Source organism: Triturus cristatus, chromosome 9 (genome assembly GCF_964204655.1).
Source record: "Triturus cristatus chromosome 9, aTriCri1.1, whole genome shotgun sequence".
NCBI lineage: Eukaryota > Metazoa > Chordata > Amphibia > Caudata > Salamandridae > Triturus > Triturus cristatus.
In genome coordinates, this window is record NC_140592.1 from 515,939,722 (window position 1) to 515,953,296 (window position 13,575).

At 42.2% G+C, this 13,575-nt stretch overlaps 1 protein-coding gene across 1 annotated transcript; it reads right to left on the reverse strand.

Moving 5' to 3' along the window:
• Positions 1–521: 521 nt before the first annotated feature.
• Positions 522–13,373, reverse strand: RBM14 (RNA binding motif protein 14). Its single transcript, XM_085625498.1, has 3 exons — positions 12,663–13,373; positions 3,581–4,571; positions 522–1,527 (listed from the first exon to the last, which is right to left on the reverse strand). The coding sequence occupies exons 1-3, from the start codon at positions 12,991–12,993 to the stop codon at positions 1,332–1,334; spliced, it is 1,518 nt and encodes a 505-aa protein (XP_085481624.1). The 5' UTR covers positions 12,994–13,373; the 3' UTR covers positions 522–1,331.
• Between the last annotated feature and the right edge of the window lie 202 nt (positions 13,374–13,575).

Genomic DNA, 13,575 nt, shown 5'->3' on the forward strand with positions numbered 1-13,575 from the left:
TATATGAAACTGGATGTTCAGTGTGATTAAAGAACACTTGAACTTTCTCAATTTGCTTTAATTTTTGTTTACTTAGCGTTCTTTTTGTATAGTTCATGTTGTGCTGGGACCATTTTTTACTATATTGTCCTACACCCAGGTCCCAGTGATTTTGGGTATACCCTTCATTTAACTATAGTTGAAACCAAGGCAGTTCTGGAAACCGAGGACAGATGACCAGATTGAACCCAGCATTAGCACCCAACTGGTTCAGTCCCAGAAAACTAAGCAACATTTAGGCAAATAAGTTCCCTACCAATTAAAGGCATTCACTGTAAGAAACACTTGCATCGTGCTTAGCTTCAGATAATGAAAAAAAAAAAAAATTAAAGCTGAAATGCTGCAATAAAGAGAAATTCGGCAGTGTATGCAAGTCTCCCTGAAAGAGTGGGAGCATTTAGTTTAACAAGCGAGAACGTAAACAAAATAAATATTAACCAGTAACTCTTGATCTAAAGCGAGGAAGGAAAGTCCACTGAGCATTAGAATACCAATATTGTTTATTTGCAGGCAATACAAAAAAAAAGCATTACACATTTAATGCCAAAAGAGCAGCGAGTATTTAGCAGGAAAATCTGTTGCATTAGCTGGAATATATTAAGAGAACTGCCAAACAGTTGGGGATATGCATTTGGGGGCAGTTCTATTCTCGCATTAAAGTTTCCCACCCAAAATACATTGTTATGACATAATTGTAATAAAGAAAAAAAAACAATTCACATTTCCAAAGATTAACAGTTTTTATTAAAATCATCCTAAACCTTACACAATTGGAAACATAAAATACGGCAATAGCACTACAGAGTGCTTATCACGAAAATGAAACAAAGCTACCAGATGCTAGGAACAGCAAGTGTAGGGTGCAGACAAAGTGAGCTCACTGTGCCGAATTACACAAAACATTATCCTGAATTTTGGAACAAGCACGGCAGGCTTCTGCTGGGCTTGAAGTATAATGGCTAAAATTACTGTACGAAAAAAGGAGGTGGGTACAAAGTTGGCATTGACATTCCGATCCAAAACACTATTGTAATAATCTGCAAATTAACATTCGTTTTAGAAGACTTCACTCGGTTTAAAAAAAGAAAACATTTGTGACCAGCCCCTGCGCCTAAAATGGGTTTTAAAAAAAAGTCTGTTATTCCTCTGCAATGGATGAACATAGTATAAAATGATCATGCTAGCAAGGTTTTAAGTGACTCAATCCACAGACCTAGGGCATCGGGGCTGCAGTGGGTTTGTGAAATCAAATATTAGCCAGCGAGTGAAAGACTGTCCAACTCATGACCACCCTACAGTCGGCGCTGAAAATTAGATTGCATCTGTGCAGCACGCAGATAATCGCCATAAACAGCCGCATAATTGGAATATTCGGTTTGTAGTTCTGCAGGTCGGCGATATTCCAACGGCGGCGAACGGCGGTATGCAACCTGCGATTCTGCTAAACGGCGGTATTCAGACTCAGTATAACGGCGATCAGACCCAAACCTGGTCAAGACAAAAGGAATATTACATAAATGGGAGAAGAAAAAAAAGAGACCAGGTAACAATTTTAGTTCCACCTTTTGCAAAACAGAAGCTGGATCTATGACATGAACCAATCGAGCAGAATAGTATTCTAAGCTATTATGTGGGAAATTAGGAGCAAAGAGTCTCTGGGCTAAGGGATAACCTGTAGCACAAGGGGTAACCGCATAACGTCCAAGGTAGGACGAACGCCGTAGTTATATCAGTGTATACTACAATAAGATGATCAATCAAATCAAAATGAGTTTGCCCAGATTTAGTATATCGTTTTTATAAATGCAACAATGATCGGGATAAAGACATTGCAAGCCAGGGTAAACAGATTGAATTGCAGTACATTGCAGATGCCTTTGGACCTAAATAGGGTCAGACCAACCCAAGCACTAAACACGGGGGAGATGGCAGAAACGATCCGAATTAAAGTGATGACATAGTAAAATGTATGTTGATAGTTTGGTGGTTGTTTTACGTACACATCTCAACATTGTGTTCAACAGATTCTCAAATTTTAAACGGTAGTGCCAATACTTTAAAAGGGAAAATATATTCAAAGTTTTAGATCATAATACTAAGACCTCCTTGGGCACCTCTAATTCAGATGAATTTGTGATTTTACATAGGAAGCAACTCGTGTCCGATAATCGGATTGAACGCGTGTTTTAACCAAAATTGAGAAAAGAATTGCTTGGTGTCTTGAGAAGGGGGTGTGGTTTTTTTTGGGGGGGGGGGGTAAACTTCAGTCTAGGTTAAGGACACTTGGAAAGCGTGCGATTGCAGAGCTACAAAAATTGTATACACTTGAAATATGATTTACATAGCTAGGCTCTAAACAAGGATTGGGGAACCACTGAGTAAGCCATAAATTACCTTCCGAGATGCCAGTCAATTCAGCTGCCTCAGTTTTCACGAAATGTAAAGCCTGTCGAGCTTTGCCACATCAAAAGCCAGCAACATTAAACATTTACACGTTTTCATGTATAAAAAGAAAGCATGCAACACAAGCTTTGGAACACTTTTAAAAAGACTGAATAGCCTGCCAATGAAGGCACATTAAGCAAAGAATTTTCCTAACACATTCAAGTTAACAGATATCATCTTACCAAGGTAAAGGGAAATATGAACACAGGCATGTTGCTTGCTCGCATTTAAAATGTCCCTCAGAAAAATTGATCTGCAAGCAACCAAAGATGACTGTAGGGAGACCAGATGGACGCTACCATATTTACATAACCAGCTTTTAGGCGTGAGGAAGGAAATATGGTTCGGGAGTGGTCAGATGCAGGTCGACACAATCATCTGAAGAAAACGTGTGGAAGAGACAGGGATCTGCTACCATGGCGGACACTCGTCCACCTCTGGTAACAAAGGGGTGTGTGAAAAATCCTGCTCGAAACTGGCCACCGTCCGGCAGAAGCAGCATCCTACATCGTTACTTTTAAACGTTTTCAGCTAATCTGATTTGTTGGTTAAAGTAAACGGGTCTCAACTATCCATGTTACTTAGATGCATAGTGAAATGTTTGCTTGGTATACAAATTATCTAGTTTTATAAATAAATGCAAAATCTATTAACAGCCGATGTGCATCTTCGTGGGCCACCAAGATTAAATTGGGCAGTGAAAGCTAAAGCACTGAAACGTAGATAGATTTGCTTTTAAGTTAAGCGAATAATGTAGTAAGCAACAGGTGTGAGTTTTAGGAAAAGGAGAAGCTGAAGTGACCCACTGCCTTGGTTTTTAAAAACCCTGCAATGCCTGGACATCAGTGTGGGGAGTGCGACACATTGGAAGCGAGTAAACAAATTGAATACCTCAAGTTGAGACGGCGCAACAAAATCGAGGTAAAAGGGATATTGGAACAAAATTATGAAACCAACTGTATAGGTTTCCTGTGCATCACTGCCCCTTCACCTACCACTGCAATGATTCCCCCCACTATTACAAAGCAAACAGGAGCCATACTGAACAGATCAGACAAGGCCTAATCTGTAGAGGCCTTGCAGGAAAGTTACATACCTCTTCAATAGCTCTGGAGACTTTCTGTAGGCATCAAGGGCAGAAGCTCGAGGGGGAGAGAGGCGTGTGCGCTCATATCCTGGAGTGTCTGTAGGTGAATGCTGAGACAATGCAGAATATGCAGCTGACTGCTGTGCAAGAGCTGCAAGTTGGCTTGCGCTATCGTAGGCTCCGAGAGGAGCGGCAGCTTGTCTGTATGATGCAGCCAGCGCAGCCGATGCTTGTGATGAATAAGGTGAGGCCAACCCAGATGTCTGGGAAGAATACTGAGCAGAGCCCCCAGTACCAGCTTGAGCTCCATACGCTGCAGTCAATGAAGATGCTTGGTCTCCATAGGCGGAAGCCAACGCAGCCGATGTCGGAGTTCCATACGCAGATGCCAGTGAGGAGGCAGCTTGGTTTCCATAGGTACTCCCTAGAGCCGAGGCAGATGTTCCATAAGCAGAGGCTTGTGACCCATAAGCTGCTGCAAGAGCAGCAGAGGCTTGAGCGCCATAAGCAGACGCCAGTGCAGCAGAGGCTTGTGCCCCGTATGCAGATGCCAGCTGCGAGCCATAGGCTCCAGACTGAGCCCTGTACTGGGCAGCTAGCGCAGATGCAGGCATTGAGTAACCAGTTACTAATGGTGGTGATCGGCGCATCGGGCTTCGATCTCTTCCATAATACATCGACTGTAGTCTTTGTCTATTTTCATAAGCATCATACCTGCTTGCCTCGAGATAAGCACGCTGATCATATGGAGACGTCATAGCATACTGCGAATAAATACTATCTAAAGATCTGCGTTGATCAAAATCTTCACTCCGTGTCTGGGAGTCTTCCCTGTTATTTCGTCGGCTTTTGTCAGATTGTCCATTTGGGCCAGATCCTTTTTTCTGAACTTTAGTAGAGAGCTCAACATTAATTCTTTTCCCCTTCAGCTCCTTCCCATTCAGGTGTTCAATTGCATCTTTCGCCTCTGCTTCTCTCTCCATATGAACGAAACCGTAGTCTGATAAAGCAGTAGACAAAGGGTTACCAGTCAGACACCAAAATGCAAACATTTCACGACATTTCTAACAGTAACTGGACTTGTAGCAAACAGACCTGTTCCATATTCACTAATGTTAATTACCCAATCAAGGAAGCCGATGGTTACATTAAAGTTAGAACACCCAAATTACAATTCGACTAAACTCACTACATTATTAAAGTTAGAACACCCAACAGCCAAATTACAATTGGAATAAACTCACTAGATTGACTTAAGCTGCGAAAACTAGCCAAAGGGCTACTGCAAACAATGAACCAACAGCAACTCTAAACTTAACCAGTCATGTACACTGCCCCCCAAAAAATCTCCATACTAGAAGGTTAGCGATTAGAAGGTGGTAAAAATTAACGGAAAACAAAAGTTAGTAAATCAATAATTGAAATGATAGGGAGTGAATATTGTTAAACGTTCAACATTTGCAGTTACAAAGTAAATTACAGATTTACAAGAATGTGTTAAGGAACCAACTACAGAACGGTCATTTTGGAGTGCATGACGTAATGTTACTTCAGATCAAGTATTAAATGTAGTGAAATGACAGCCTATCCTTTTATGTGCACAAGCCCTACATTTAATGGGTACTCAACATGAAGTTACGATAGCTTAACGTACAGCAAGCTTAACATTATTCATGCAGGATTATTAACTACTCTGAACACTTGCCTCAAACGCAGGGTTAGCATAATTGACATGACAATAGCTATATTAACACTTAAAAAGCAGAAAAATATGCTTCACAATATTTGTTATAACTAAAGATAGTGAAAAATGTTATGCAAGGCATATTGGTTAAAAAAACGAGGTAAAATTTGGTACATTTAACGAAGGTTTAGAGTCTACACTTAAGCAGAATATCAAAAGGGGGTACACTTGACGATTGCTCGAATTCAGATAATACTGGAAAAGGAGTCCACTTTCGAATACCAAAAACTAGAACGTCAGCAACTCCTGGGAAAGAATATTTGAGACTGCTCTTCATGCCTTCAGAAAAAAAAATGACCCAAGCCTAAATGAACCTAGCAGATCGTAAAGTAAGGAAATTCTTTAACAGTTTATTTCAAACAAGCACCGGTAAAGTTAAAATGGCTGCTTTTGTGTCAGAGAAGCACGTGTTATTTAGCAGTACGTGTTGCCAAAACCTGCCCTAAAAATATCTTACAACGAAATATCTTGGGCCACGGTGCCCTAGGTAAGCTAAGAGGCAGAACTTTTAGTATAACATCGAGTCAGAAGGTAACGTTTGCACTATAACTGGTGTTAATAAGGCGCACACAGCAAAATATTAGGTAATACTTTGCACAAATGGATTATGTTTTTGTTGCACTTAAGCCTCTGTCCTAACATGTTGAATTTATGGCATTTGATAAAACTATTGCGGTCGAAGTGAAAAAAATGCATCCACGTGTGATCAATGAACAGTCTTTGACCCAGGCTAAAACAGAAGCTGCACACTTGCATGTAAATCAGTAAATAAAACGTCATCTTTACTGCAACGTTAATACAAAGAAAATACATTGGGTCTCATTAGCTGGGTCTTATTTACAAGCCACACCTAGACTATGCAGTAAAACCAAGGGACTACACAAATACCCTTGACCGAAACCCAATGAGAACAAACGGAACACAATCATACAGGAAATGCCATGGCCTCGAATAACAGCCCATCCCAACGACGGCAACCCATGAAACCCAATGGCTACATGGGGCAGACAAATAACAGATTGCCTGTAATATGTACTATATTGTTTTGAAGAATCACTACTGGGTAGTCTAAACTGCTAAAACTGCCTTGGTCACACCTAAATAGAGGAAAGGAGCTTCTCAGAAGAAAAACAGTGGATTACGTATAAAGAGTGTTGGGAGAGGATCGATGATTGAACACTACCATTAAAATAAACACAATGTCGTCCCTACTTGTAGGCATATTAGACTTCTACCACGTCATCACAGCTGTATGAGAACAAAGGACGCTCACCAAATTAAGTAGCACAGGTGCTACTATCCATGAAACACTACGGACAACAAGCTAAAAAGAACATTAGGCAGTTCTATTTATGACCGAGGCACGGTATGTTTAACATTAAAAAAAATATACTTAAGGAACAGATCAGCCACTCCCGTAAGCGATACAAAGACGAGAAGGGTTTTCACTACTTCACAAGGAAAATGCTGTGCAAAGTCTGTAAACAAACATCTTTAATCATTCTTTCTAGGCATTAATGATATTAGAAGTGGATAGATTTTTTACAAGAATGTTAGAGACGGAAAACTTCGCGTCCTTATCAGGACATACGGGGTGGTTATCCATACTACAGAATTATCCAATTGCACTCAAGGATGAGGACAAATGGACACCAGAAAAAAAGGCGACGAACCCCTTCTGAGGGACACGAGACTAGGTAGAGCATCTTGAGAGTTATACAAACAAAGCACGTAGATCCAGCACAGGGACTCCACATTGAAAGTAATGACAGGATTGCATATGACACCAGATAGGCTTCAGACATTCCCGGGAATGCCAAACGCACGTTAGATGTCTACCCCATAGCGCATCCTGTAACTGTGCCAAAACTCACTTATTGAAAAGAGGAGTTTAACACCCTTATAAAGATGGGTTATCCGATATCTGCAAAATCAGATGTTGACGATATTAGGTACAATGTATGAAGATTGGGATTAGTTGGGTGAGACACTCGAAATTCAATCATCAACTCTTACACATTAGACAAAGGAATTAAATTAACTGCATTCAGATAGCAAATACCTTTATCAGCAGTCAGGTAAGGGGGAATAAAAATTGATCAAAACCAATTGTTTCTTCTGTCGCGTCCCACTTGCCAGATTTTTAATAACTCATGCCCCGACTCATTAGGTAGTGCTTAGCAGACATTTCCCTCCATCTTGGTTCCCTTTTTTTGGAGGGGGTGGTAGGATATGTGTGTTCTACATCATACAAAAAATTGCTGGCTTAACAAGAGTTAAGTCAGACAGGGTTCAGATACACTTTGCTAACTAATTCCTTCCGAGGTGGTCCTGTGCGTTACTACTGAGAGCGAGAATTTGCACGGAGTGCCTAAACAGTGTCAGATTGTTAAGTATTCTATTGCTTATACAGTTACTGAAAACTTGAATAAAATTGTATTTCAAGTTCTCATGTACAAACACCTATAGTGTCGAAACTGAAAACTGGGAACACATTTTTAATAATAATCAAGAGCGTCAGCTGCTAGAGCAAAAACAATAACCTTCCAGTATTTCAGCTAATTACCATGACAAAAGCATCGAAAACTGTTGACGCACAAAGTAACAAACTATGTGCATAAGACACTTCGCACATGCTTTACACGAAAGTCTCCTTTGCTACCGATACCAAACGCCTCAAGAGCTGCATGCAACTGATCCAGACGTGTATGTAAAGCATTTAACTGACCCCCAAGTTTCTATTTGCTAACGACAAACTGTAAATAGTTCAAACTTGGTGCAAAGTTAGGAAACCGGACAGATGAACGGCCACATCCAGTTAACTCAGATTCACCAGTGACAATGGGCTCACCGTCGAGAGATGACTTAACACTACCTGAGGAATTAAAACTAACCACAAGAGCCCAACTTCCAGAATGGGTTTAAATTCTATCTGAATGGTAGAAGGCCTGATCAAGCGACCCGAGAGAACACATTAACTCCACAGGATCACATAACCCCCACCTTGATAAAACAGCACATGGCTGACGGGTGCATCATTTGCAGAGCCATCATACCAACACCTCTGCTTATCTGGCTGACCATATCAGCTTCTACAGACCTCAGACTGGAGGTTTTATGCACCCACGATCTGGACCGGCGTCTACATATTCATAAAGTTTCCCATAACTCTTCAATTTAGAAAAGAGATTATGACAACTCTTTAAAGAACATTAAAGCAAGGTAAATGGGCCACCTCTTCATAGCACCTCACCTACACACACTCCACATCCATCCCACTTCAAAACTGTGCAGTGCCCTACAGCCCTTCTGCTAAATTACCTAGAAAATCAGTACATAAAAACCATGTATAAACAAATGTATAATTTGTAACAAGACTTGCAATAAACCGCAAACATGGTACAATTAACCATATTCGGTTTAACAGGAAGCCACCACCAAGATATGCAACCTACCCCCAAAACACTGATCAAGTTTAGCAGTGCTCAACTAGTGCCTGGCAGATCAAATACACAGGTGTATAGCTGGCTAAGCATAGGAACATGGGTGAAATATGGACACGAATGTTCAGAGTTCATGTAAGGAAGCACCAGGCTCACCTTAGCTTTGAAGCTGGTTCAATTCCAGTCACTGAGGTAGAGGAGCCTGGCGAAAGCGCTAAACACTTAGCCCTGCCCCTATGCCTGCGACATCGAAACAGTAGTAAAGCTCAAACAAAAGCCCGAGCAAAGAACACTACATAAAGATTAAAAAAATGTACATTTTCGGTCCTCTCTAAAAGGATTCCTTTTCTGTTAAGCCTACAATAATGCATTTAGGAAGTTATGGATACCATTCAAATGTAACAGGAACGTTTAAATGGTTCGCCATTAGTAGGTCAGTTTTCGGTTGAGTGTGTATTTTTTTTTTTTTAAATAGAACATTTTAGCAGCCATTAACAATTCAGAAATTCCCTATCGAGGCAGTACAAAACGGATCGCACTCGAGATATGATGCATTACACTGATCTACAGTTTGAGGATTCTCTCACGGCTCATTATGAAATCATAAGCCTACCCTAAACCAATAAATGCAGTAGGGCAAACTACGAATGAGGCATCCCATCTGATAAAATTTAATGAGAGCGCTAGATACCGTCTAGGGTCAGGTGTTTTATTTTAAGATGACGCAAGTTTTTAGTGTGACCTTAAGCTGTGGACGATTTGAAATAAGTTTGTAAAACATACGAAAACCGCAGTGGCAGCACTGGCTGCATAGACGGTGCGGGGATCCTACTAAATTCGGGGCGGGATGAAATTTGCACCGGGTGCCAAAGGGAATATCTGGCCCTCAAGCAGCTACAGGGACCGTATCCACAAGATTTCAGTAATGCGACATGTAACGGTAAATGCAGCCCTTCAATAAGTGGAATTTTTGGTACAGGTAATTCTTTAATGTAATATACAATCCCGCTATAAACAACCTCGGCACTCTTCTGCAAATTGAAGTTTTATACTTGTAAAGTTAGGGGTGTCTTGTTATTAAACGCTGCTGACAGTCGTTTAACATGAACGTGTTAATTGGAGACCTATAACCAGGGCGACTGGAATGATGTCCATGGGGAGGACCTAGATATAAACGGGTGGGTCGTCTAAATTATATAGCAAGGCGGCAAATTATGCGGTGGAATGCAGCATATTTTGTAACAGTATTTATTACTGCAACACATTTTTTTTACACTTTAACACTGGGCAGCATTTCTGACTAATTAACAATTTAAAACTAAAATACAGCAAATAACTGCACAACAAAGCGTGCTGCAGTGCATTTCTAGTACCTTTTGAAAGGTTTGAGCTACACATTTGTTGGGTAAAATCTCCAAACTACAGCAGCAGATGGATTACGTAATGCGCAATAAATCCATATTTACGCAGGAAACGCAGCTTCCGCAAAAATCGCCCCGATAACTGCATTGCGATATATTGAATGGAGGAAAGGCTAAATAAATAGGATAACAAATATCTGAGTAAGGCTAATAAAGCCATACACAAATACTCGACTTCTAGATATTACTCTACGGACAGCACTAAAGCTTGGAATGCAGGTGTGATAATTCTGCTCGAGTCAAGAGGGGTAACTACCCCTTCCTTTAACGGCATACTACAACCCAGTCTAACAAGCAGACAACCGGTATCGAAAATAAGATTTAGATACAAGAGCGGAATACACACGAATAACCTCTTGCAGCTCACAATCCAAGATCACAACCTGCAGCCATGGGCAAAAGATACCAGCCAAGTCATTTGACACTAAGTTCGATAAGAAACCCAGGACACCAATAAAAGATTCAATCCTATTCTCGAAGCTTGACTGTGCCATCAGCCTCTACCCACTATCATAAGCACAACAACCTAATCAAGAAACTATAGTAAGATTCCTTCGCTCTATTCAAAGAGAACACATGCTCAAGTTCTGCAATCGCTCAACTAGCTACCTACAGCTAGCGGGTCAGTGTTCAAAGCTACCTGCATTACACACAGTGCATCCCAGATAAAAGTGCCACAGCCGCGTGTAATTATCGCACCTTCAAGTACAATCCAGTTTACCGTCGACAGACATTTCAATTCATATGTAACGTTTCTGGCCCACACTAATCTAAAACTCAGAGGACAGCAGCCAATTATGGTACATGCAGGCTGCATAACTCAGCTAACCACATTGACCGCCTCACACTGACATGCAACGTCTATGGTTCTTCTCCATGATTCAGTATTGTACACAGCCAACGGACCTGACATAGAATAACTGGAAAGATGCACCACATATTGCTGGCTAATCACCGGAAACTAATCTAGTCCACAACTGCAGGTCCCAACCAGCTAGATACTTGCCATCTACTTAACATTCTACCAGACCCCCCCTTACAATTTAGCTGTAAACATGCCTGCTCAAACCCATATACCTTTCAACAACTTCTCAAATTGGACAGGGCAGCAACAGGCAAAGAAAAGGACCTGCAGTACTGTTCAAAGCAGTCAGCTTACTGTAAGCAATCAACTGCGCTCTTACGTTTCACAATTCATCTGCCACACTAAGTGATGCATCCCTTAATCCAATAACCGCAAGTAGGTGGTCACCACGCACATGGTGACACTTCCCACAGAGGAACACCGAATACAAAACACCCGTACAAATTCATACCCAACACAGCAGTGAATCATGCAGCCAAGCGTTTCGGTGGCCCACACGGCGGTGGTAAGCGCTATATAAATGTTTCAATACAGTTAAAGCAGGAAACAGAATACTGCAACCCTTGCTGGAGGGTGGGAACTAGGCGAACAGTTGTAAAGTGCTGGCAATTGTCTGGCATGGGGCGAGCATTTTCACAGGACCGATTCACAAAGCTGTGGGTTACACTTAAACATACAGATTCAGTTCATTAAGCACTATCTGTGGGTAGTTTGTTTAGGCATAAGACGCGAGTATGTTCTACGCCCAAAGATTCAAAATGACGTTATTTAAACCTGAAGTATGGTGACATATCCCAAAAGGTTTATTGAATCGTACCCAATAAATTGGTTAACTCACAAAACTAACTTTAAACCCTCAGAATTAAGGCTGCGGTCTGGACAATATTGTCTAATTGACGGTTTACAAATGTACTTCCCATCAAGAGGACAACTTTCACCAGGGCCTGGTACAGACCATATGATCTACATGGGATAATACTAGCAATAACACGGTTGGCCTAAAATCTTGTTGGGTAGTCGACGCCCGCCCCCCTTCCCCAACAACCTTCCTACAGTATTTAAGTTTGGCACATGGAGTTTATCATTTGACAGGGCACGTACTTTTGATTTAACGACATTAATGTACGGCATCTCAGTCCCCAGAGCTTAATCGACAGTCCGAGAAAGCTTTAAATACACGATTTACATTCTAGGAACCGTCGGATGGCCAGGTGCATTTTAAAATACATGCCTGGTAATCTTCCTAACATAGGTAGGCGGTTGCACTAATCTGGTGGGGATTCGATACATGTCCACTATTAGCGATTAGCTTCCGTACAAGAGAAATACTCATTCTTGGAAACCAAAAGTTTAAAGACTAAGAGGAAATGCCTGTGTCCGAGATTAGCGTAACAAACGCCGGTTAATGTTTCGAAACACTGGCTTGGAAGGAGACAACTTCGTAGTTTAGTGGGAGATTAGTCGGTGGATGTAAATGTATAGTCGTGGCTGTTCGAGTGCATGGGTCTGATCTTTTGGGGTCACGGGGAATTACAAATGGTTTGCTCTAGAACCTGCGACTGAAGAGACAGAGAGGTGCTGCGGTTAGTAAGCGGTAGGAAGGTCAATACTCCTTTACCTTTCACGATATCGCATTCCACCACCCTGCCGTAGTTCTCGAAAAGGTTGCGCAGCTCGGTGGCGGTGCACGAGGCGCTGACGTTGCCCACGAACACCTTCCAGGTGTTGAGAGGCCGCGGTTTGCTCAGTTCCACCACCATCTTTCGGCCATTCAGCTCGCGGCCGTTGAGTGCCGCTATAGCGGCCAGGGCCCGGTCCTCTTCCCGCATGTGAACGAAGGCGAACTGCTTCATTACTGCACAGCTCACCACTGTGCCGTGGTGCTCGAAGAGCGCGCTCAGCTCTTCCTGCGTCGTTTGTTCGTCAACGTTGCCCACGAAGATCTTCATCTTGATGCGTGTAAAGAACTGTGTGAATGGGAAAGGGAGCAAAGACGCAAAATATTTCTTTCTACGACGGCGCGGACGCCCACCCCCCAAGCCCTTGTGACGCCCCAAAAATACAAAATGGATGCGATGCTCTAATTACCACCCGCCACCCTTTATGGTCTTATGCGTCTCAGAAACACGGCGTCGGCGCTTGAACGGCGACAAGATGATAATGGCGCAGCTGCGGCGACAACTACGGCGCGGACGGCGGAGACTGACCGCCGCTCTCCCCCTCCCTGCTGTCTGTTCGTCCGAGTATCTCCACAAGAACTGCTCGACTTTCTTGCTTCCTCAGCGCCGTTCCGTAAAATGGCGTCAGACGGCTAGGTTGTCACAGGAAAAAGAATGACAAGGCTGAGGTTGACCAATCGGCATCCGTAGTTTTAGTCATCCGACCAATCGACGATTCACGAGCTTTCATGGGACCGGAAAAGGCGGGGGTTATCCATGTACGGCGAGGCCGCCATATTGGAGTAACAACTATGTGTGGCGGAATAAAAGGCTAATCCAATATAAAATTGTTATAGCTTTTTGTGCATCAAA

Excerpts from the sequence above, each read along its gene's own strand:
- RBM14 (XM_085625498.1), bottom strand. The coding sequence starts at position 12,993 with ATGAAGATCTTCGTGGGCAACGTTGACGAACAAACGACGCAGGAAGAG. Across the intron at positions 4,572-12,662 it reads GGAATGCGATATCGTGAAAG|ACTACGGTTTCGTTCATATG; the intron begins GTAAAGGAGTAT and ends CTGCTTTATCAG. Across the intron at positions 1,528-3,580 it reads TCTCCAGAGCTATTGAAGAG|GTTTGGGTCTGATCGCCGTT; the intron begins GTATGTAACTTT and ends TGTCTTGACCAG.